Here is a 20282-nt window from a genome sequence, read left to right on the forward strand (position 1 = left end):
ATAAATGCCAAGTTACAAGGCAGACTTGGATCTTGAAACATCGATATGCACATGTCTTGGTCTACCCGATTGACAGCTTACTCAATGCGAACAATTGCAGTGGAAATGGCTGATTGAGTGTCAAGCTGCAAGGGAGATGTTCAGTAATAATGCCATTGATACTGGATCGCTGATGATAACCAACGAAGGCATGCCGACCGCGACTGGCTGTACCCAATCATAGAACGTAGCGACAACATGACTGCGCTCACAATCTCCGGACCCAAATGACTGTAGATAAAGAGCCAATGCCTCAGTAAGCTAGAAAAGTTAAGACTACAAGAGAGGATATACTTATCTTGATGGGATTGATTGATAGCCTCAGTTCCTCTCGGCAGTAATGACAGTTTTCCGATCACGTGGAGGAGACATCCCGAGTCTTGTCCGGGCGGCTACGCTAACCCCAGAACCCGGAGAGTTAATCGGTCGGCATTTGATGTCAACAAAGGTCAAAGGAGCATGAAGAGAATAGGTAAGAATTATTTCTAGATAGAGATACTGAAGTGGCCTTATGAATAAAGACTATGTCTTCACCATTTATCTGAGTTGTCTTGTCAGAAATCGAAGAATGATTGCAGCTTCAAGTCAAGATCACCTCCGCGCCGAGGTGGAGACCGGGAGTACATCCGTTCCCCACAAATCATCCCCAGCATCGGGGCAGTTACCGAAGTGTCTTACACGTTGAACTCTCAAGGTATAAAAACCCGTCCTTATCTTTCCGTATCTCTCCTCTCAGTTTCATACTCTTCATACCCCATAAACCGCCAAAAATGTCTAAACTCGTCCCTCTCACCGTGATCAAGGGCGCCGGCCACGAATTCATCCCTCTGCCCAAGGGCGAGAACGCCACCGTCGCTGACTTCCATACCATCCGCACAAAGACCGATGCCCCCGCTCACATCACATCCGGCTTCTACAAGATCGAGGCCGGCCCTGCTCGCCCTGCGCACTATGACTTTGAGGAGAGCAAGTATGTCTTGAGTGGTCAGATTGACGTCTTGGTATGTTCCCTGTAGAACGTTTGGCGAGGTGACACTAACGGTTTGCAGGATGAGGCTACTGGTATCACTCATCATCTGGTTCCCGGTGATTTTGCTTTCTTCCACGTTGGCTCCAAGGTCAAGGTCAGTACTCGTCCACCCTTCCCGCTTCCAGGAGACGCAATATTGACGCATATGCAGTTCTCTACCCAATCTCAGGGCTTTGCTTTCTACGCTGTCACTCGACCTGTTCGCGCGCCTCACCCCAACCTGAAGGGTCGTGAGGAGGACACCAAGTCCCGTCTGTAAGATATTTTAAAAGGACAATGGAAAAGGAGTGTTTAGGTTTATGACAAACGTCTAGTATGATAAAATAGACGATAATAGAGTTTTTCTCCCTCCCTGAATTATTACCTTGTTTGATGCCACTGTTGATCTTTGGCGATCAGTCTAGCCGACGATCATCCCTGATACAGTGCAAGGCCTGATTTACCCCGATACTTGAACATCTAACCACAGCAGAGAGGAACATCGAGGCGCACTGCAAGTATCGTCATAGCATCTATGATAATATGAGACATGATGCGAGCGGGGCTGAGCAGCGGATAACAAACCCTATCCATGTCGATGAGATTGCGACAAACAGATATTCAGCTCGCACCAGCCCTCTCACATTCATAGCTCGAGGCTCAAAGGGAGTCATTCACAATCCATCGAGCGACGCCTACAAGAATAAAAGCACGCTCGGGAACCCGATATCCTAACGTCGCACCAGAGATTCCAACGAAAAACAAACATCCAATTAAGAGCCCTCGCCGAGACACCATAGCATCAAAATGGCCACTTGCATCGGATATTCATATCTTCTACCGAAGATCGAGATTTTCAACCTCGACCACCTTGACGTCGCCTTGGAAATAATCTATGGAGAGAATAAGGCAACATGGCACAGGGCTGACGACTTAATCATTTTTACATCTGAAACTGTTAACCTGGTTGGTTTGAGAGACATGCTTGGAGATTTGGGAGTCACGTTGACGTGGCCCGAGTTCGTGGCCAAGGAGCTAGACTGATCGCCCTATAAACAAAATGCCAATGACGTTTCACCTTCACTAAGTCTGTGTGAGAACATATTTAATAACGATATCTCGAAGCTCTGTGGTCTCAACCAATTGTGTAGTTGGAATGCTTGACTTATCGTGAACTCTCACAGTTCTCTCCTACGTATATCACTGAGGTGTGAGTTTCAGAGGTGAATCAAGGCCAATAATTCATGTGTCAAAAACTTTTGGGATCGACACACATTCATTGCTCCTAAATATTCTGCTTCACGGCTATCAAAAGGCAGCTGCGCACTGCTCTTGAGCCAACTGAGCCAGTTGCGGGATACATAACCCTCTCTTTGTTCCGCCACGAATATTTTTACAGCTCAATACGTTTAATACCTCAATTGTCACAATGTCAGCACCTGAAGAGTCGGAAATTGTGCAGGTCGTTGGCGAGCCAAAGCACCTCAAACTTGAAACTCTAACCCGTGATCTTGAAAGGATTCATGGTAAAGGAAAGGCTGGATGGAAATTGGTCCAGGTTCACAAAGTCAAACTCGTCTCAATTACGATTGAAACAGAAGATATTGCTGCGTTGGCAGAACATTACGAAAGCCTTGGCGTGGAAGTTGAATGGGAGCAAAAGAAAGGATAGAAAATCCCCAATGGATCAAGTATTAAAGACAGTGGAAATTTTAGGACCCGGAGTGAGGAACATGAAGGCTCTATTAAATCTACTCTATAAGCAAGCCTAACCTCTAAAACACCATTTATTTCTGACAAGCAGAAAGGAATACATCATCCATGAGAAGCGTAAAAGCAGCAGGGTTATTCTTGCAAGTAAGAACAAACGACAGCTCAACAGTAGAGTGTGTGGGCGTGACAAAGTTCATGCGGTTGCGGTATTGCCACCAAGCATTAGGGTCGTAGAAAGGATCGAAATCATCAAAGTTGACACCGTCAAACTTGACGAGGATGTCACACTCGTAGTAAGGGAGATGGGCGCCGTTACCCGTGTGGTGGCCGTAGCCGAGATAGTACGTCTGGCCAGGCATGAGGCCCGTGATGGTGCGCTTGAAACCGGCTTTGACGCCGTTCTTTTGAGGCCATTGGAGAGCCCTGGAGATTGTTAGTGTTGTTGCGAAGAAGAGGAGTTGGGGGACTTACATGGCGAGGTTGCCGCTGTTGGCACGAGCTTGAGGACCGTACTGGCCGTTGTAGGTGATACCAGCGTTTCCGGAGATCTCCCAACCACTTGATGCAGACTCAAAGTCACCGTTGGGAATGAGGTTGGTGCTGACGCAGTTGTCCTGAGGAGGCTGGGCGTTGTTGAGAGGGCCGATGGTAGCATCGGGGTCAATTGCAGTGACGGTTTGCGAACCGACGGGAGTAGGAGTGGCAGGCTGGGTATCGGGACGGGTAGTGGTAGAAGCAAAGTTGGCTTCAGTCGAGGCACCGCCATTTGCAGAGGTGCTGCTCTGGAAGCCAGGATTGAATGTCTGAGTGGTGGAGTCGTTGGGGTTGACAGGAGCGGAAGTAGACTCGGTGCCTTGGTTTTGAGACGCGGAAGAAGGGCCTTGGGTAGGAGCATTGGTGGCAGTGGAAGGGCCATTCTGAGTAGCAGGCCCAGACTCGGTAGCAGGTCCATTCTGGGTGGCGGGAAGAGTCTGAGTAGCAGGGCCGTTCTGGGTAGCAGGTTGAGATTGGGTAGCAGGAGGGGTTTGTGTAGAAGGACCATCCTGAGTAGCAGGGAAAGTCTGGGTAGCAGGTCCACGCTGAGTAGTTGGGGCAATCCGAGTAGTAGGGAGGCTATTCACAGGCTCACGAATGTCACCGCCTCCAAAGTCAAGTCTAAAGTCGTTGATGTTCTCCGGAGTGACCTGGTTAGAGATGAAGATAGAGTCAACAAGCACCATGGCAGAACCTCCACCAGAGCAGGTAGTCTGGATGTTCAAGAAGCCCTGGGTAGCAGGCGCAGACGTCGAGACCAGGACTTCGTTGTAGCTAACGCTGGCGCCATTGGAGAAAATGCCAGTGGTGAAGAACTTCTGCGAACCGATGAATGCCTCGAGAATACAAGATGTTGTCGCCTGGGGAGGAGTGAAGACGAGGTAGAAGAACTGAACGGTGTACTGAGTTCGCACATTCAGACCAGTGAGCAACTGCTTCAGCGCCGCAATTTCTCCGAGGGTCTGACGCTTGCGCGTTCCAGAAGACTGGGCACTAAGCGCAGCGCAGCTCTTGTCTGAGCTCCCACCGCCGGGATTATAACCATCGTTAGTGTTCAGGGTGACATCGCCGTCAATGACGAAAGGATCGAGGCTCGTAAGGCCACCGCCGGTACAAGTGTTGGTAATGATAGAATCGACCGGAGGCGCAGGAAGAGTCGTAGCTTCAACAGCAGCAGACGAAGTCTCTGAAGCGACAGATGTCGAAGTCTCAGTAGTTCGAGGCTTGCAAGGCCCAGCGACAGCGCCAGAAATGACTAGGGCCGCGATGGCGATGAATGAGCGCATAGTGAGCGTTGGGGTAAAGAGCGAATGACTGATAGACCGAGTTGGACGGTTGAAGGTTCAGAGGAAAGTTCACGAAAGCGGTATGGGAATCTCATCTTGTATTAAAGGTATTTTCCGGATGTTTGGACCCCTATCGCGGAATTGGCCATGACAAAGGTTTTCGATAGTGTACTGTGGCGTTGCCCATGTTGAGACGTTCAGCCTGCGCCTTTTGGGTCCGGTTGTTGAACTATTGGTGTTTAGTGTTTTGGTGCCTGCACTGGTGTTAAGATGTGGACCCTGAAATTTGACGTCAGCAACATGATCGTGCCGTGAGGGGAATCAACATCGCGAGAAGTCAGTCACAAATTGAGAGACAGACTTTGATTAGCTGAATGTTCATACATAGGACATGTTGTCTCAATCGATTCAAATGACATACTATCACTACAATAACTTGGATAATCAGAATCTCGGCATTTATCCGCTTCACCATGCCAGCACCGCGATCCCACTTGATAGCGGGACCTCGTCAAGCATCTTTTGCTTCCACTTTCTAGTGCCGGCCATGCATAAAAGGAACTTACCGAGATTTACTCTTCATTCGACATCTTTTCCGCTCTTTAATCTCAAATACGGTCACTAGCGCCACAGTGACAACTTTCCCGAGAGTCTGGAACTGAGTCGCCCACTAACGCGATTCAATAGCGCCAACGGTAGCGTCTTTACCTTTCAGCCCTTATTTTGCAAAGCAAATTCTTAATACAGAATGGCATTTGGGACTCATACCTATCATATCGATTCTGTCTCGTGGAAATTGCCATTTGTTTCGACCCAGCTTATTGCCAGAGTGGTCTTCTCACTCAACTGCTAGATCGATAATCTCTACTACACAGACTGCATATCAAGGTCTCGATCACTGGGAGTTATGTTTTTAATCCTAGTCCACTCTGGGTCTTCATTCATCGTCGTAATCCCGAGATCGGCCACAAACTATATGAATCTGCGATAAGAGCCTGCTCATCATCCTCCATATGAGGAGCTACGGGATAAGTTTGCACCAACTGTAGATCCTCAGTTGTCATTGTCTATTGAAGCTGAATAGCACCTTTCTCTGCCCCCTTCGAAGACAGGAGAAGAAGCTAGAGACGAGGGACTATGTTTATGACAGTGATGCTTTACTATCGAAAAGATACGAGCGCGGTCTTTCTGATGGCAGGATGATCTATAATCAAGCCCTCGGTGCCGACTTAAACTCACAAGTATTAATTGCGAATAACACATCTCGTAAAATGATATAGGTTATGTTAATAGTGGCCCCGACCCTGATACTCCTTCTCCAAAGTACCAAGATACCCCTCCACCTTGTTCCCACCTACACTAAGCTCTTCAGCATCGAGCAAGATCCACATCATTCGACCTGGCATGGTCTCATTCCCGGTGATGTTCTTCCACTTATGTGCCGTAGCCCTTTGGACACAGACATCTCCCTGACGCATGATACGCATCTCTCCAGAGTCGAGCGTCAATTCGAAGACTCCCTCAATGACAATGCCGTAGTCAATAGTCAGAGACCGATGGAACGGCGACTCTACACCAGGACCAAAGTCAATCATGCGGACAATAGACCCCTTGCGGTAGTGGAAGGGAGGCTACGTAATGAATCAGTGGCCCAAGTTTGCAACGGTTTTGGACATCTTACCTCCTCCTGCTTGGCTTTGACGACATCAGTATCTCCATTGAGATTGACAGGAGTTTCTCGAGTCGAGTAGATGATGTTGGCCACGGCTTTGTTCTCACCCATGAATCGATAGTGTTCACCGTGGTCTGAGGTTAGGAAATGGGCTTTTCCGTCTTCGCGATGGCCAGTGATATGCCTCACAATCTGGCGCAGGCCAGGCGCAGGAAAGCTCCCAACATAGTACTCAGGAGTCTGCGGCAAAGCTGAAGAACTACTGTCTGACATTTTGCGACGGATGCGGCTTTCGTGCAAGAGGGTAACTTGCGATGGAGATTGAGCGCTGGAGGATTATGTGCCCAAGAGCTTGATGAAGACGGGGTTGTCAAAGATGTATCCTACATACCTGTCCCTACTGATGGCTTATTGCTTCTATTGCTGCTCTAGTAGACCGTGAGAAATGACCAAGTTGCAGACCGATCATGTTTCACGCCATCAGATTGGTAATCGACGGCTTGCAATTGTTCCTTGTGTAGCTATTCTAGATAATTCATCACTCGTGATGCTGTCGACAGGATTACTATCAGAGACACGTTTGGCGGCATATCCACGTTGCAATTGCTGACGAGGTCTCACCACTTCCTAAGTTACCTGCTCTCAAATTATGGCATCGGCACTCGGATAGATTCAATGCCCGTTGCTAAGGACTTAGGTTGTGGAAGTAATAGACCACAGACAATTCTACACCGCTAGATGTAAGCGGATTGTTGCATCAACAGAGCGCAAGACACGCGCGAGCTGCTGTACAAGGATTGTGAGTCAGCATAGACAACGCTTGTGTTTTGATACCCGAGTTCAAGTGCGATGTTGTGGATGTAAGCAGTTACTCATTGTACTGCTGAAAAGCCCGTTCGCACTTCATGCATGCCACGGAGTGAGATCTTAGTAGATGGTACGAACTCATTACTGTACTTGATGTAACCTGGTTTATGACAAGAATCCTGAAGACGAATCAGCATTCATGGAATCTGGGGGATCCAACTGGAATTGACTCTGCTGTTTTATCATAAGTCTATATCATATCAAGACTTGCTACAATCACCGCACCTCTCATGCTGTTACTTTGATCTAGAACTAATTCATCTAAAACTCACGACTAATACTTCTTCATCCACCTAGCTACCCTATTTTAAGATACGCAGCAGTGAAGGAAACATGGCAACTTCTGGTCGATGCACCGAGTTCCCTGCCCCGGGGCTACGAAACCCGTTCCGCTATGTTACTGGCCATGATAGCAATGGCGAGCCAACATTTCTACTGGTAACTATCACTCTTCCGACCAGATCTGTCAAGGATTCCCACTAATTCCCTTTAAGACAGATCATGGCGACCACCGCGATGTTATGTTAGACGGTGAAGGCGCTCAAAGCATCATGTACAGCAGCAACAGCAACCCAGTGGAGCTCACCAACGATGTCGACATAGAGTTTGCCAGAATTAACAGAGTATATCTCCAAACCTCTCAGTAATCTATATAGCTAACTACTATCAGCCTTCTCTCCACATCCCAAAAGGCTGTGTCGTTCGCATGGTAGACTTTGCACCTGGCGGGGAGTCCAATATGCATCGCGCCCTATCTCTTGGGATAGGAACTGTCTGTGAGGGAGAAGTTGAGCTCAGTTTGAGTAAAGACGGAAAAGTCAACCGGATTCTTCGTCCTGGGGATGTTATCATCAATCGTTGTGCTATGCATCGCTGGAGAAACACGTCCAAGGAGAAGCCAGCTCGTGTACTGTTTGTTATGCTGGACGTTGAGCCGGTTTTTGTTAACGGTAAGCCGCTGAAGTTTGATATGGGTGAGCTTATGAAGGAGTATGGTGAGTATAAGGAGGGCGAGGGCGCAAATAAGAAAACCTAGCATAATGGGGTTTCTTTGAGGTTTATTTCACATTCATTATTTTCCGCCATAAAACTGGGCGACGGGTAGTTCAGAGAGTTATCACGTCGTAAACTGTTCATACCCTCAAGAAAGAATTATCTTTACGTCTAGTGCTGTCGTTTCGGAGAGATTACAGTCATCTGAGCCGGCTCGCAGTTATCACAGTACGACTGCCTCGGTTTGAAACGACAACTCATTATTTCCTCGCGAATCATTCTAAGATTGAACAGGTGAGTGAAAGACCGGTAATCTCCCATTTAATTCTGCGAGTTATTCAAGTCCAGTGGAAAACGCCAGCTGAAGCCTATGGCGCCCCAGACGTCGGCGCCCCCGGGCGTCGGAATAGACACAGACAAGAAGATACATCCGTCATACTACTAGTGGCACCATAAGAGTACCTGTAATACAGAAGAAAATGGAAGAATGGGCTTGGTTGATGACGCGTGCATTCGTATTCGTGCAACGCGACCAAAACTCGTGTAGCCATAAGCAAGACAAAGGAGGCTTACCAATGTGAAAGTATCAAGCCACCAACACACAAGAGAAAGTACGTCACTTTATCAGCATGTCAAGAAGGGTACCCCGTATAGAACAAAGGGAACTGGCATTTGTCATGTCAAAACGCCATGCAGATTACGAATCACTCCGTTCCCTGTAGCAACAAGATCTCAGGGTGTTGAGAGAAAGCAATATTATAAAGGGTTAGCAATATAATATACAGATGGAAAGGAATCACAACATAGAACACGAAGAAAATAGACATTCCTTATCTTACTACCAAGCAACACAATTTACAAGCAAACGATGACGATTTACGTGGTCACTGGTATCTCCAGAGGCCTCGGGGTAGGTATACCAATAAAGCTACAAAGATAACGCTAATAGGTTTGAAACAGTATGAGCTCGCCCGTCAGCTTTCCAACGACCAGAGCGACACCGTTGTCGGCATCGTGCGCGACAAGCCTGCGACTATCACCAAGATTTCGCAGGATGCCGAGCTCAACCGACGATCCAACATCCACGTTATTGAAGCCGACTTGACCAACTACAATGCACTCAAAGTAGGCAGCACAGATGAAGCAATTCATTTTATACCAACAGAAAACTGACAGGCAGTATAGGAAGCCGTGAACGAAACTGCTAAGATTACTGGCGGGAGCATCGACTACCTTATTGCCAACGCAGCCTACGTCTCGAAATTCGATACCTTTGATTCCATGGGAGCCCTGTAAGTATTACCACCATATAAAAAGACACTGTACAGCAGTGCTGATTCGATCAGGGGCAATACCCCCAAGGAGCTAGAAGATGATCTCAAGATGCTCTTTGATGTCAACGTCGTTGCAAACATTCACCTTTTCAACCTCTTCATCCCCCTTATCCTCAAAGGCAAAGAAAAGAAAGTCGTGACTATCTCCACTGGCCTTGCTGACCTGGAATTCACCAACAACTTCGAGCATGAATTTACCCCGCTCTACTCGATCAGCAAGGCTGCAATGAACATGGCAGTCGCTAAGTTCAACGCACAGTACAAGAAGGAAGGCGTTTTGTTCATGAGTGTATGCCCCGGAATGGTTGATGTTGGCCAGTTCAATCATGGTATGTATGTGTCTCCCGGCGTATTACAGCGTACTAATAATCGACAGCGACCCCACAGCAGATGGAGGCGATAGGGGGAATGATGGCCAAGTTTAAAGAGTATGCTCCGCATTTCACTGGCCCAGCGACAGCGGGAGATGCGGTTAAAGACATGAGAGCAGTGTGGGAAAACGCGACTATTGAGGGAGGTTATGGCGGTGCCTATCTTTCTCAGTTCGGAAACAAACAGTGGCTGTAACGACATATGATTGCTGAAACATTGGTGGTGTCGATTCTGCGAAACCAAGAGCTAGATTGCCACTTCTGCCTACTCCCTGGGAATCTACAGACGTCTTATCGCATATCGCATACATAATCATGAGATGACAATTTGTCTGCCTCTGTAAAAAGGACATGGCCACCCAAGTCCCGTTAATCCGACACAACCGGAACATAGAAACGGAACCGATTGTGCGGGTCATATTTGGCCTTCAGCTTTCGAAGCCTGGCCAAGCGCCACGACTCGTAGCCATAGATTGACTGGAGGCTCTCGTTTTTGTTCCCAGAAGCGTAGTTGACATACGTCGCCGGTTTACGCGTAGGAGCTCCCGCATACCACAGATCACGAGCTTCTCGAGCCCATTTCTCAGCGGGATCCAATAAATTAGACCCCTCGGGGACCACGGTTGCAAAGAATCTCAGTCCTTTGTCAGTATCGGTGGCTGAGAGCTGGGAGGACACATACGCTATATGATACTCATCACGGTGGGGGTAAGCGGTCGACGTAGAATCGACGGCCTGCACTCCTCGATGGGCATATCCTTCGTAGTATAAGCGAGCAGTCACCGCTAGGTCTGGGTACAATGCGACATTGCGCATGAAATGATTGTAGAGCGCTCGTTCTGTGGTAAGGTTCCAAGTCTGCAGCATGACGCTGGCCAAAGAGAAGGGAGCGGAAATGCAATTAGATAGGTCTGTGTTTTGGCGCACGGGAATCTCGGGATACGGGACGTCGCCCATTTCATCCTTGATGGCATCGATGGCATTGAAAGGGCGCAGGAGTCTTTCTGCCTCAGAGGCTGGGCCAGCATAGGCAAATGTGAACCAGAGGATGGCCTAAAGCGCGTCAGATCTCGCGCCTTGCTTCAACATAAAAGGACAACACTCACCTCGTCACGTCGGATGGATGGGTCTATATAGATTTGTCCAAAAACCACGCCCAGCAGTGGAGGCGTCTTCCCATCATCTTGAAGCTTGTTCAATTCCCTGAAAACCCTTTCGAGCTTATCCTGACGCCAGTAGTAATTATGGTAGTGCCAGGTCTTTATCTTGGCGGGGTAGATCTTAAGTTTCAGGTTCGTAACGATACCAAAATTGTGTCCCGCGCCTCGCATAGCCCAGAACAGATCCTTGTTGCTTTTTTCGCTGACCGTGATACTCGATCCATCTGCTAAAACAACCTTCATCTCAATGATGTTGTCGCCCGCTAACCCGTAAAGGCCCTCATATCGACCGTGGCCTCCACCCAAAGCAGGGCCCGTGAGGCCGACGCATTGATTCGAGCCAGTGCCTGCAAAGCGTTATTATTAGTACCTCACAGGGCAGAGAAATAAATTGAGACGTGTGCTCACTTGTGACATAGCCGCGATCCCATAACAATGGTATGACCTCATATGCATATGCACCGCCCTGAAACCAAGCAGACTTTCCATCTCGAGCAATGTTCATGGACCTGAGTTGTTTCATGTCAATCTGCATTCCCTTGAATGCAGCAAGCGATTTAGTAAGGCCATGTCCACGATTAACAACGAGAAAATTGATACTATTCCGATTGCAATATTTCACCTAAACTATTAGTACAAATGGATGTTTACCTCGTAGACCATGTACTGACGATCTTTGGAATGTCAACTTCGTTTGCAGGCTGGACCACCACTTTTATATCCGGAGGCGCCATTGTATTCCATCTTTTCGTTGTGTTGAGCCAAAGAGGGTTACTTGGAAGAAGAATGAGAGAGTTTTCAGAGAGTAATGCGCCTAGCTCTTGTTGGATCTGGAAGACTGGTACTTCGCGGCGAGTCAGATGATCTGGTTGGAAGTATGGGGGTACAGATAGTGGTGAGCTGACTGCCAGTGTTGCGAGAAGCGTAGAAATAAATATTAGGCGGAGAGTCATCATTTTCAGCTGTTAATAAAATTCTTAAGGGACTGGAATGCTGTGAAAAGATGTCGCAAGTGCTGTAGATCTGAATGGATCTGACCAGAATGTTACAGAGTCCTTGAAAATGAGCAGATATGATACACCTTTTTAGGCAAGGTGAATGGAAGCAATAACCTGTTCATATGCAAGTTCTACAGTGTTCGCTTCATATAAAGTCCTGCGCAGAGTCCTCCTAACTATTCTGGATCTGACACCCATTCCACACCTACCAAGATCACATTCAACAGACGGCCCCCAATACTTCGTTTGATGAGACTCAGCACGTTGGACCGTTTCAGCTCTGTTGTAGACATCTTGTCGGAGTCCGAGTCCTTGGGTCAGACTTTGGAAGGCTGTCTCAGCTCTTTCAGCTTGTCAGCTGTGTTACACATCACGTCTGACCCAGCCCCCACCATCAGCAGAGAGCATGACAATGGGGGCAGAGTAATGAAGTGGGCGAAATGAAAGCTTGGAAGGAATATTGAGGCGCAAAGTGGTCTTGTATGCTTTCAAGCATTACGATTCCGATATCGTCCAGAGAAGATCTTCGGGGACTGCCTTCCATTCTCCGCGCTCATCAAGCAGATCAGAAGCTTGACTCCATGCAGAAGCCACAGCCTCTGCTCTTTTAGTGCTCCGCGGAACTATACGGACAGGGAACGGGGATGGTATGGACATTATACCTTCTGTGACGTCCTCTGCATCGGGTATAATGTCTCTGCCCGTCTCGGAGCTGACGACCCTTTCAAAGTCGAACGCCCACAAAAGGCGTGAAATGGCCAGGAATAATGACCGGTCGGCTATGTGCATGCCTTGACACCTGCGCCTTCCCGCCCCGAACACGTAGTGGTCGCGCTTGGTAGGGTCTGGGTTATTTGCGGCTTCGATGGATGTTTGCTGATCATCGATGTAGCGCATGGGATCGAACTGTCGTGGTGACGGATGTCTTTTTGGGTCATTGTGAATGGCCCTGTGTGTACGTCAGTGGGGAGAAGGATGATTTAGGCTCGCTGCAAGGTTCGGGTCTTTACTGACCAGACGTTAATGATGACTGTTGCTCCCTTAGGGATGTAGTATCCGAGATAGTTATCATGTTGAGCTGTTGCATGCGGTATACCCAACATGAATCCAGGCATCCAACGTAAACCTTCCTTCATGCAAGCATGAATGTAAGGCAGATCAGGCATATCGCCGAGACTTGGAAGGCGATCTCCACATACACGATCAAGTTCCATTTGTGCAGTCTTTGCGACATCGGGAAATATAACCATCGCTTGGACGAAGCCGATGAGGATACTGGCCGTTGTTTCAGAGCCTGCCTGGAGCAATGAGCCACTAATGTACGAGGCAAAAATGTCCGAGAATCCTTCTTCTTTCTGCAGTTTGACGAGGTCGACACACACACAAGGCTGGTAGGGAGAAATCAGTATCGAAATTGCCCTTGATCTGGGGGAGCTACCTTGGCTGAGCCGTCTTCGAGACCCTTCTTGGCTGCAAGGTAGAGCCCACGAAAGAGCCTCAGTTCTCGCTTATGGATCTTGAGCCCTTCCTTTTTGATCGGCATGAGGAAGTCGGGAATCCATCTCAAAGCGGGTATGAGATCTAGAAGGGCCGCTGTCTGGTAAAGCTACATGGTTAGGATATATCAAACAGACAAGAGAAAAGGCAACGCACTCTTGAACCGATCATTTCAGAACTGCGATCAAATATCTGGGCATCGATCAGTAAGTCCAATACTAGTCTCAGTACGTGAAACAAACATCGAATGCTTCTTTGAATCGCTCATCTTTAATGCTGGTTGTACGAGAGCCGAATGTTATTTGTGTAGTCAATGAAGCCGTATATCGACGCAAATGATCGACAAAAGCATCCGGGCTCTTTAGAAAGTCGAAGAGCATCGCTTTGCTCTCTAAGTCCTGGTACGGTATATAGCTTCGAGCCGCCGTCACTCCCAATATTCGATGGACAAGCTTCCGGGCCATTTTCCAGATTTCATTATCTGGCTGTTCTCTGTTAGTGATACCAAGGAGTCATAAGGTATCTTCGGTATATACCATAAATAGGATACGCAATCCTCCGCTGAGGACATCTTGACCTATGTATGACTCTGGTCGACTTGAATAGATACCACCTCGCTTATCTACAAGGTCTTTGACAGTCTGATCCGAGTTAAGGACTATCATGACCTTTGTTCCTAGTATCAGTGAGTATATAGGGCCATACTCCTGAGCCCATTTTTGGAACTGAATATGGCGCTTTCGGTTTGGAATCTGGTGTAGGTTGCCGATTATAGGAAGGGTTGGGGGACCGGGAGGATAACCCCTTGGCCGACGTCCGACCTTGCTCAGTCGCCAGAAACTAAGGATCAAGACTGGAATCAAAAGATAGGTGAGCATATCTGATTATGGTCAAGAGCTAGATTATGCGATTGATACGGCTGGAATTTGACGTGATAGCGAATTGAGGTCGATACGATACGATGACTGTTTCCTTACAATACCGAAGTTACGGGATCTACATCTAATAATTGCAGGATGCATATTCAATGAGTGGAGTTTGCCTCCTCACACAACCTTCAAGGTACACCTCCCGCTACTAAAACACTCCCATTTCAAGCGAAGCACGCCAGCTGGTGACGACAGGACGATAATGACTGCAAGGTAATGCATATGATTCTCCCATGTTTGTAATCAGCGCATAATACTCCAGCTTCTCTTCATTCTTTCCTCGCCAATGATGCAAAATTCTCCCTAAACCAGAGGAAAGCAGCAGTTGGCGTCGGATGGACATAAAGAAAAGTCGTACAGTAGATAAGGTAGAGTTACCGAAGAACCAGAATCGATGATGAATCAGAGACACTCGTGCTGTACGCCGTTGTACCATAGAAACGAGCGTTGTTGCAGTCGCGCAACTACTCAGACTGAAGGGAATTGTATCAATAATCAATGTGCTGAGGTTACGAGTCATTGTAACCGACGAGAGTGCTACGGAGGCATAGAATATGAACCTTAACCGAATCTTCTCTCCGCGATACTAGCAGTATTCAGTCAATCACGTCTTCGTACACAAAGTTTACCCTTGTAGGCAGCAGTCAACTACATAGCCCATAAAGCTGTTTCGTATCACCATCCCCAGTACGTCGAAAAGCAACAACAAGGTACAAGCTTAGCAATCAAATGCGCAGGCAGTGACTCGTATTACCTTTCTCACACAGGATGAGTTGTTGCCTGTATAACAGCTCACAAGTGCTAACACATGGTGGCCGAAGTATTTTAAGCTCTGTCTGTTTCATAGACGCGAGCTTATTATGTTACATTGTTTTCTCAAACTGCCCTTACCACAAATCAACTCTCTCTTTATTACTTGGCTTCCCCATCGTTGATTAAAACGAAACCTCAGGCATCATGGCATATGCATTCGACATCTCACCTGAGAAACGTGCCAGTCGCGCCAGCTTCGTCTGGCGGCAGCTCTTTGTCACACCACCACCCGTCTCATCCGATGAAGTCAACCTGTCGGGGAGAACAGCACTTGTTACTGGCGCTACAGGTGGAATAGGTCTCGAGATCACACGCCAGCTACTGGGCCTTGGATGCAAGGTCATCATGGGTGTTCGAGATGAACGCAAAGGCGAGGCAGTCCGTCAAGATCTAATCAAGGAAGGCAACCTCACCGATGACATGGTTCGGGTTTGGAAGCTAGACCTCTCATCATACCAGTCCATTACCGCGTTTGCTGCCAATGCAAAGAACCTCGACAATCTAAACATCGCGATTCTCAACGCAGGTATCTACAAAGTATCAGAGGCTTTCAGCCCGACAGGGTACGAAGAAGGGATGCAAATCAACTACCTATCAAACATTCTTCTGCTCATCTCACTGTTGCCCATAATCAGGAAGAATGCACCCGCGGGTGAGACTGGTCACATCTGCCTTGTGTCATCCGACACAGCCGCTTGGGCTAAATTCGAGGAGAGAACCTCAACACCTCTCCTACCCGTATTCAAGAAGCCTATGAAAACATGGGATATGGGAGAACGCTATGGTACGACGAAACTCCTTGGCCAATTATTCCTCACCGCCTTATCGAAACGTGTTTCTTCAGTTACACTGTCATGCGCGAACCCAGGGCTTTGCGGCGGGGGCTCAGACCTTGCTCGTGAAGCAAAAGGTATACTTCGATTTGCACACAAGATACAGTGTCTTGTTCTCAGTCGGACATGTGCTGTTGGTGCTCGCACAATTGTGCACTCGGCTACTACGCTGCATAGGCAAGCACATGGTCACTATGTCGAGGGTGATAAAATACAGCCGTGAGTAACCAAGATCCTTTCGTGTTAGGCCCAGGCTAATCATCCTTTGGTAACAGCATGGCACCGATTGTGTATCAAGATGAGGGGAAAGAGGTTGCTGAGAGACTGTATGCAGAGACACTGGAGGAGCTGTCGTTTGCTGGGGTAAGACAGATTATAGATGGCCTACCAGAGTAGTAAAGATTTATCTGGTGCTTACATTTATCTGCTGTGTATGGTCATCCGGGATCCGAGTCTTTGTGGAGCAGGAGTTCTTGAGGCCCTCAGACTTAGAATTTATGCGGTGCTTACAACCATCAATGTCCTGCATCGAACTTTTTCCAGGCTGCTGATTCGACAAACTGGATCTCGATACATGCTTAACTTAGGTGTGCCCTGTGTGACAGTGTGCAAGTGTCTCAAAGCCCCGTAAATTTCACATGAATAAGCAATCGTCAGCATTACCAAGACATAGTCCTGTGTAAACAAAGTAAGTCCATAGCACATTGGGCGAGTTATAATAGTCTACGACCAAGGGAGAGTGCCACCTGAAGTATAAGACGCCTCATAGTTCCATTGTTGGCTGTGTCATAGAAACAACATACAGATATTCCCGCACCATCCATTAGAGTCACACAACAAGACATCTCGTCTCACCCCCTTGCACAATATGGTACGTACATGGCAACTTTGGCTCTCCCCACGACCCATGAGACGCACCGAAACGCCATCGGAGCCACGTATGCTCTCTCAGAATGGCGCAGCGCTTTTTGAGTTCCACTACGAGGGCGATGGCCGGCTTGTAGTACGGGAGACGCATCATGCGGAGAACAAGCTTGTCCAGGATGGTCGTTCAGGCCCGCCACTGTACGTTGCCCGTCCCTCCTCGTACCGTCTATAGCTGATTTGTAATCAAGACACATTCACTGTGGCCAAATAGAGTACTTTCAGGTAGAGAGCGGAACCTTGGCTGTCATCAGGAATGGAAGGAAGAGTATTCTTGCCAAAGGTGGTGGCATCATCAAAATCCCTCCCGGAACCCGGTAACGTCATCCTCCTCTATCAACATAGCTCCGTAGGATTGACGAAAGGCGCTGCAGTCATAGATTCTGGGCCGATGCTCCTGTCACAGAGGATCTAGTGTTCCGAGTCTGGGCGGAGCCACAGAACTTGGACAGAGGTTTTGATGAGGCCTTCCTGCGTAACTACCTAGGCTACCTTCAAGACTGCGAAGATCAAAACATACAGCCCTCAGTCTTTCAGCTCGCATTGCTTGGCTGGAGCGGTGATACCCTCCTATCGCCGCCATGGTGGGTGCCTCTGTGGATGCTGAGGCTGCTTCACTTGATACTTGCTCATATGGTGGGGAGGCTTTTCTTGGGGTAAGCTGATTCTCCACCGTCACATCTGCTACAAGAGCCTGATACCTTTATAGATACCAAGCAAGCTATGAAGAGTATAGCCCAAGGATGACTGGGGGAAGGGGAAATTCGAAGAAAATGACCTGAAAATGCGTCATTTCGACCTTATCTAAACTCATGTTTGATATAACTATTGGGATGTATTTATATTTTGCAACGGAAAGATCTCTTAGTTCAGTAGCTCCTTCGAACATTGATCAACATTGCCATTTGAAGCTATCGTGTTTTAAGAGAAAAAGATTATGCGTGTTCCCCAAGTAGCTCAGGATTGCTCGCGATCCTTCTCCATGCCAATCATCCTGCTGACCCCATCCACATATCAAGGAATTCCGGGTTCGAGAGTACAGCAATATTGAATTCCGAAACGGCCCTTGCGCCTCGTCGGTTCTATCTTTCTTCTCTCTTCCATTTTCATTGTCGAGATAACTACGATGGAGGCTCAGCCCCGCCAAGAAAAAGCCATTGTTTCATCCACGACAATCCTATTCTCAGCCAGCCTCAAGGGTTGGTGGAGGGGGGGTAGCTGATTATACGTTAGCTTTGAGATTTGTCTACTCGTTGTGTCGGAAGCCGGCTGTGAATAGAGGAAATGAAGTTGGAGGAAATCTCGACATTTTGAAATAGATATGATGTGAAAATAAATTTATAGCGACTGACAGCACTAGCTGCAATCATTCGTGTACATAGCTTCAAAATGGTTTCATATACTCAATTCTACACTTCTAAGTCATCAATGACTCTTCTGAAATCGCTCTGGCTAACGGGCTGGCTAACAGTCCTTTTCCACAGTAGTCGTATCAACGCCATTGCTCTCAACATATCGCAACCTCACAGCGCCAACCTTCGCTATCTTTTGACTAATGAAGAGCACAGGTGGTCATTCAACACGTCGATCAACTTCGCCGGATCAAGTGACTTCTTCGCTTATACAGAGAGATGGACAACATTCAGTGCTCCAACATATGCGGCCGTGATCAGTCCAGGAACAGAGGAAGATGTTGTCAAGATTGTATGTATATATCAGTTTCAATAGACTTAGGAAGCTCATACTGTAACAGATTAAACTTGCAACCATGCATAATATTCCCTTCCTTGCTACAGGAGCTCGTCACGGGTATACAACCACTCTGGGAGAGCTACACAATGGCCTCGCGATAGATCTCAGTCATTTTAAAGAATTCGGACTAGACGTGGATGCAAAAACTTTGACTGTCGGTCCTGGCGTCACCGTTGGTGAAATATTCGATCCGCTATTCAGTGCTGGGTTTGACATCCGTGAGCTACAGTTACCTATTAGCCTTAGACCCCTATCACTGACATATATCCTGGATTAGAGACCGGCAGCGCGCCTTGTCCCAGCTTCATCGGGGTCACACTTGGCGGCGGTGTTGGTCGCTTTCAAGGCGTTTACGGCTTACTCGCTGACGCGCTCATCTCGGCTCGTCTCATCACTGCCAACGGTGAGATTATAGAGGTTTCAAGACATAGCTACCCCGATTTATTCTGGGCGATTCGTGGTGCCGGTGCAAACTTCGGCGTTGTAACCTCTGCCACTTACAGCGTTCATCCGCTAACAAACAACGGGGACATGTTTGTTGCGGAATTTATCCTTCCACCTCCGAGGTGGTCGGAGTACCTCCGAAAGATGGAATCTATGTCACCGCTACCGGCTGAGCTATCCTCTCTGTTGCTGAACAGCTTTAACAGGACCACAAACCAGGTATGACCTCAGCCTTCTCTTGATGCCAGTGCTGATCAATGATTTTAGACTCAATTGTATGCGCATTGGGCTTACAAGGGCACTGAAACTGACGCCCGTAAACATTTGTCACCAATCTTGACCATGAACCTCACCACAACTCAAATGAGAGTGCTTCCCTGGAACAGACTAGTGGAGAACACATTCGCTGGAGCTGCCGTTACTGTCTGTGAACCCAACACCAAGCGAAATCTGTACACCTTGAGCATGAGAAATTACTCAGCATCGACTTGGGAAGCTGTGTCTTCCAAGCTGGCGACTTTTTACGCAGAGTATCCGCAGGCGCGCAGTTCCTCTCTTCTTTATGAATTCTTCCCAAATCAAGCTATGGCTGCCATTCCCCAAGACGATACTGCGTTTCCGCGCAGGGATACAACGGCATATATGTACGTCTACAAGCAACAATTGAGCCCCGCTCTTCATGACTGACGTGATATTTACGATTAGAAACCTTATCTTGACTTCGAGCATTCATAATAGTGAAACTGACGATGCTCTGGCCAGGTTTGGTGAAGAAATTCGTCGGGATGTGGCCGCAACGTCCGGGTATCCAGAAATTACAACGTTCGTCAATTATGCCCACGGTGACGAGACACTGGAGCAGATCTATGGGAAGGAAAAGCTGGCACGCTTGGCAGCGCTGAAGAAGATATGGGATCCTAAGGAAGTCTTCAGCTTCAACAATGGCTTGCCTACTAGGTATCCTTGAAGAATGGTTTAAATGCTCTTTTAGATATTTCCTGGGGATTTTGGAAATGGCATAGATCTTCGGTCGCATATAAGGGTATCTTGTTCATATGTCCTTGATATATACAAAGCAGGTCCACTACCAGCAATGTCGACGCGCCATACGTAG

The 20282-nt window shown here is 47.8% G+C and overlaps 10 protein-coding genes across 10 annotated transcripts; 6 read left to right on the forward strand and 4 right to left on the reverse strand.

Annotated features, from left to right (window-relative positions):
- Positions 1-809: 809 nt before the first annotated feature.
- On the forward strand, positions 810-1328 carry FMAN_13900 (uncharacterized protein; the record flags this gene model as incomplete). The annotated part of the gene is made up of 2 exons (XM_041833427.1): positions 810-1040; positions 1089-1328. The coding sequence occupies 2 exons, from the start codon at positions 810-812 to the stop codon at positions 1326-1328; spliced, it is 471 nt and encodes a 156-aa protein (XP_041683792.1).
- Positions 1329-2835: 1507 nt separating this feature from the next.
- Positions 2836-4581, reverse strand: FMAN_13901 (uncharacterized protein; the record flags this gene model as incomplete). The annotated part of the gene is made up of 2 exons (XM_041833428.1): positions 2836-3184; positions 3233-4581. The coding sequence occupies 2 exons, from the start codon at positions 4579-4581 to the stop codon at positions 2836-2838; spliced, it is 1698 nt and encodes a 565-aa protein (XP_041683793.1).
- A 1286-nt stretch (positions 4582-5867) lies between these two features.
- Positions 5868-6526, reverse strand: FMAN_13902 (uncharacterized protein; the record flags this gene model as incomplete). The annotated part of the gene is made up of 2 exons (XM_041833429.1): positions 5868-6212; positions 6263-6526. The coding sequence occupies 2 exons, from the start codon at positions 6524-6526 to the stop codon at positions 5868-5870; spliced, it is 609 nt and encodes a 202-aa protein (XP_041683794.1).
- Positions 6527-7453: 927 nt separating this feature from the next.
- FMAN_16143 (uncharacterized protein) lies at positions 7454-8156 on the forward strand (the record flags this gene model as incomplete). Its single annotated transcript, XM_041833431.1, has 3 exons — positions 7454-7558; positions 7615-7743; positions 7791-8156. The coding sequence occupies 3 exons, from the start codon at positions 7454-7456 to the stop codon at positions 8154-8156; spliced, it is 600 nt and encodes a 199-aa protein (XP_041683795.1).
- An 825-nt stretch (positions 8157-8981) lies between these two features.
- FMAN_13903 (uncharacterized protein) lies at positions 8982-10014 on the forward strand (the record flags this gene model as incomplete). The annotated part of the gene is made up of 5 exons (XM_041833432.1): positions 8982-9023; positions 9074-9238; positions 9299-9405; positions 9460-9776; positions 9824-10014. The coding sequence occupies 5 exons, from the start codon at positions 8982-8984 to the stop codon at positions 10012-10014; spliced, it is 822 nt and encodes a 273-aa protein (XP_041683796.1).
- Positions 10015-10187: 173 nt separating this feature from the next.
- FMAN_13904 (uncharacterized protein) lies at positions 10188-11931 on the reverse strand (the record flags this gene model as incomplete). Its single annotated transcript, XM_041833433.1, has 5 exons — positions 10188-10452; positions 10501-10871; positions 10925-11325; positions 11387-11600; positions 11650-11931. 5 exons carry the CDS (start codon positions 11929-11931, stop codon positions 10188-10190), a joined length of 1533 nt encoding a protein of 510 aa, XP_041683797.1.
- Positions 11932-12471: 540 nt separating this feature from the next.
- FMAN_13905 (uncharacterized protein) lies at positions 12472-14138 on the reverse strand (the record flags this gene model as incomplete). The annotated part of the gene is made up of 6 exons (XM_041833434.1): positions 12472-12925; positions 12991-13364; positions 13415-13573; positions 13630-13665; positions 13716-13958; positions 14010-14138. 6 exons carry the CDS (start codon positions 14136-14138, stop codon positions 12472-12474), a joined length of 1395 nt encoding a protein of 464 aa, XP_041683798.1.
- A 1221-nt stretch (positions 14139-15359) lies between these two features.
- On the forward strand, positions 15360-16444 carry FMAN_13906 (uncharacterized protein; the record flags this gene model as incomplete). The annotated part of the gene is made up of 2 exons (XM_041833435.1): positions 15360-16267; positions 16324-16444. The coding sequence occupies 2 exons, from the start codon at positions 15360-15362 to the stop codon at positions 16442-16444; spliced, it is 1029 nt and encodes a 342-aa protein (XP_041683799.1).
- Positions 16445-16916: 472 nt separating this feature from the next.
- On the forward strand, positions 16917-17632 carry FMAN_13907 (uncharacterized protein; the record flags this gene model as incomplete). The annotated part of the gene is made up of 2 exons (XM_041833436.1): positions 16917-17113; positions 17338-17632. 2 exons carry the CDS (start codon positions 16917-16919, stop codon positions 17630-17632), a joined length of 492 nt encoding a protein of 163 aa, XP_041683800.1.
- A 768-nt stretch (positions 17633-18400) lies between these two features.
- FMAN_13908 (uncharacterized protein) lies at positions 18401-20135 on the forward strand (the record flags this gene model as incomplete). The annotated part of the gene is made up of 5 exons (XM_041833437.1): positions 18401-18676; positions 18726-18942; positions 19002-19387; positions 19436-19812; positions 19874-20135. The coding sequence occupies 5 exons, from the start codon at positions 18401-18403 to the stop codon at positions 20133-20135; spliced, it is 1518 nt and encodes a 505-aa protein (XP_041683801.1).
- Positions 20136-20282: the final 147 nt, after the last annotated feature.

This window comes from Fusarium mangiferae (assembly GCF_900044065.1).
Source record: "Fusarium mangiferae strain MRC7560 genome assembly, contig: FMAN_scaffold007, whole genome shotgun sequence".
Lineage (NCBI taxonomy): Eukaryota > Fungi > Ascomycota > Sordariomycetes > Hypocreales > Nectriaceae > Fusarium > Fusarium mangiferae.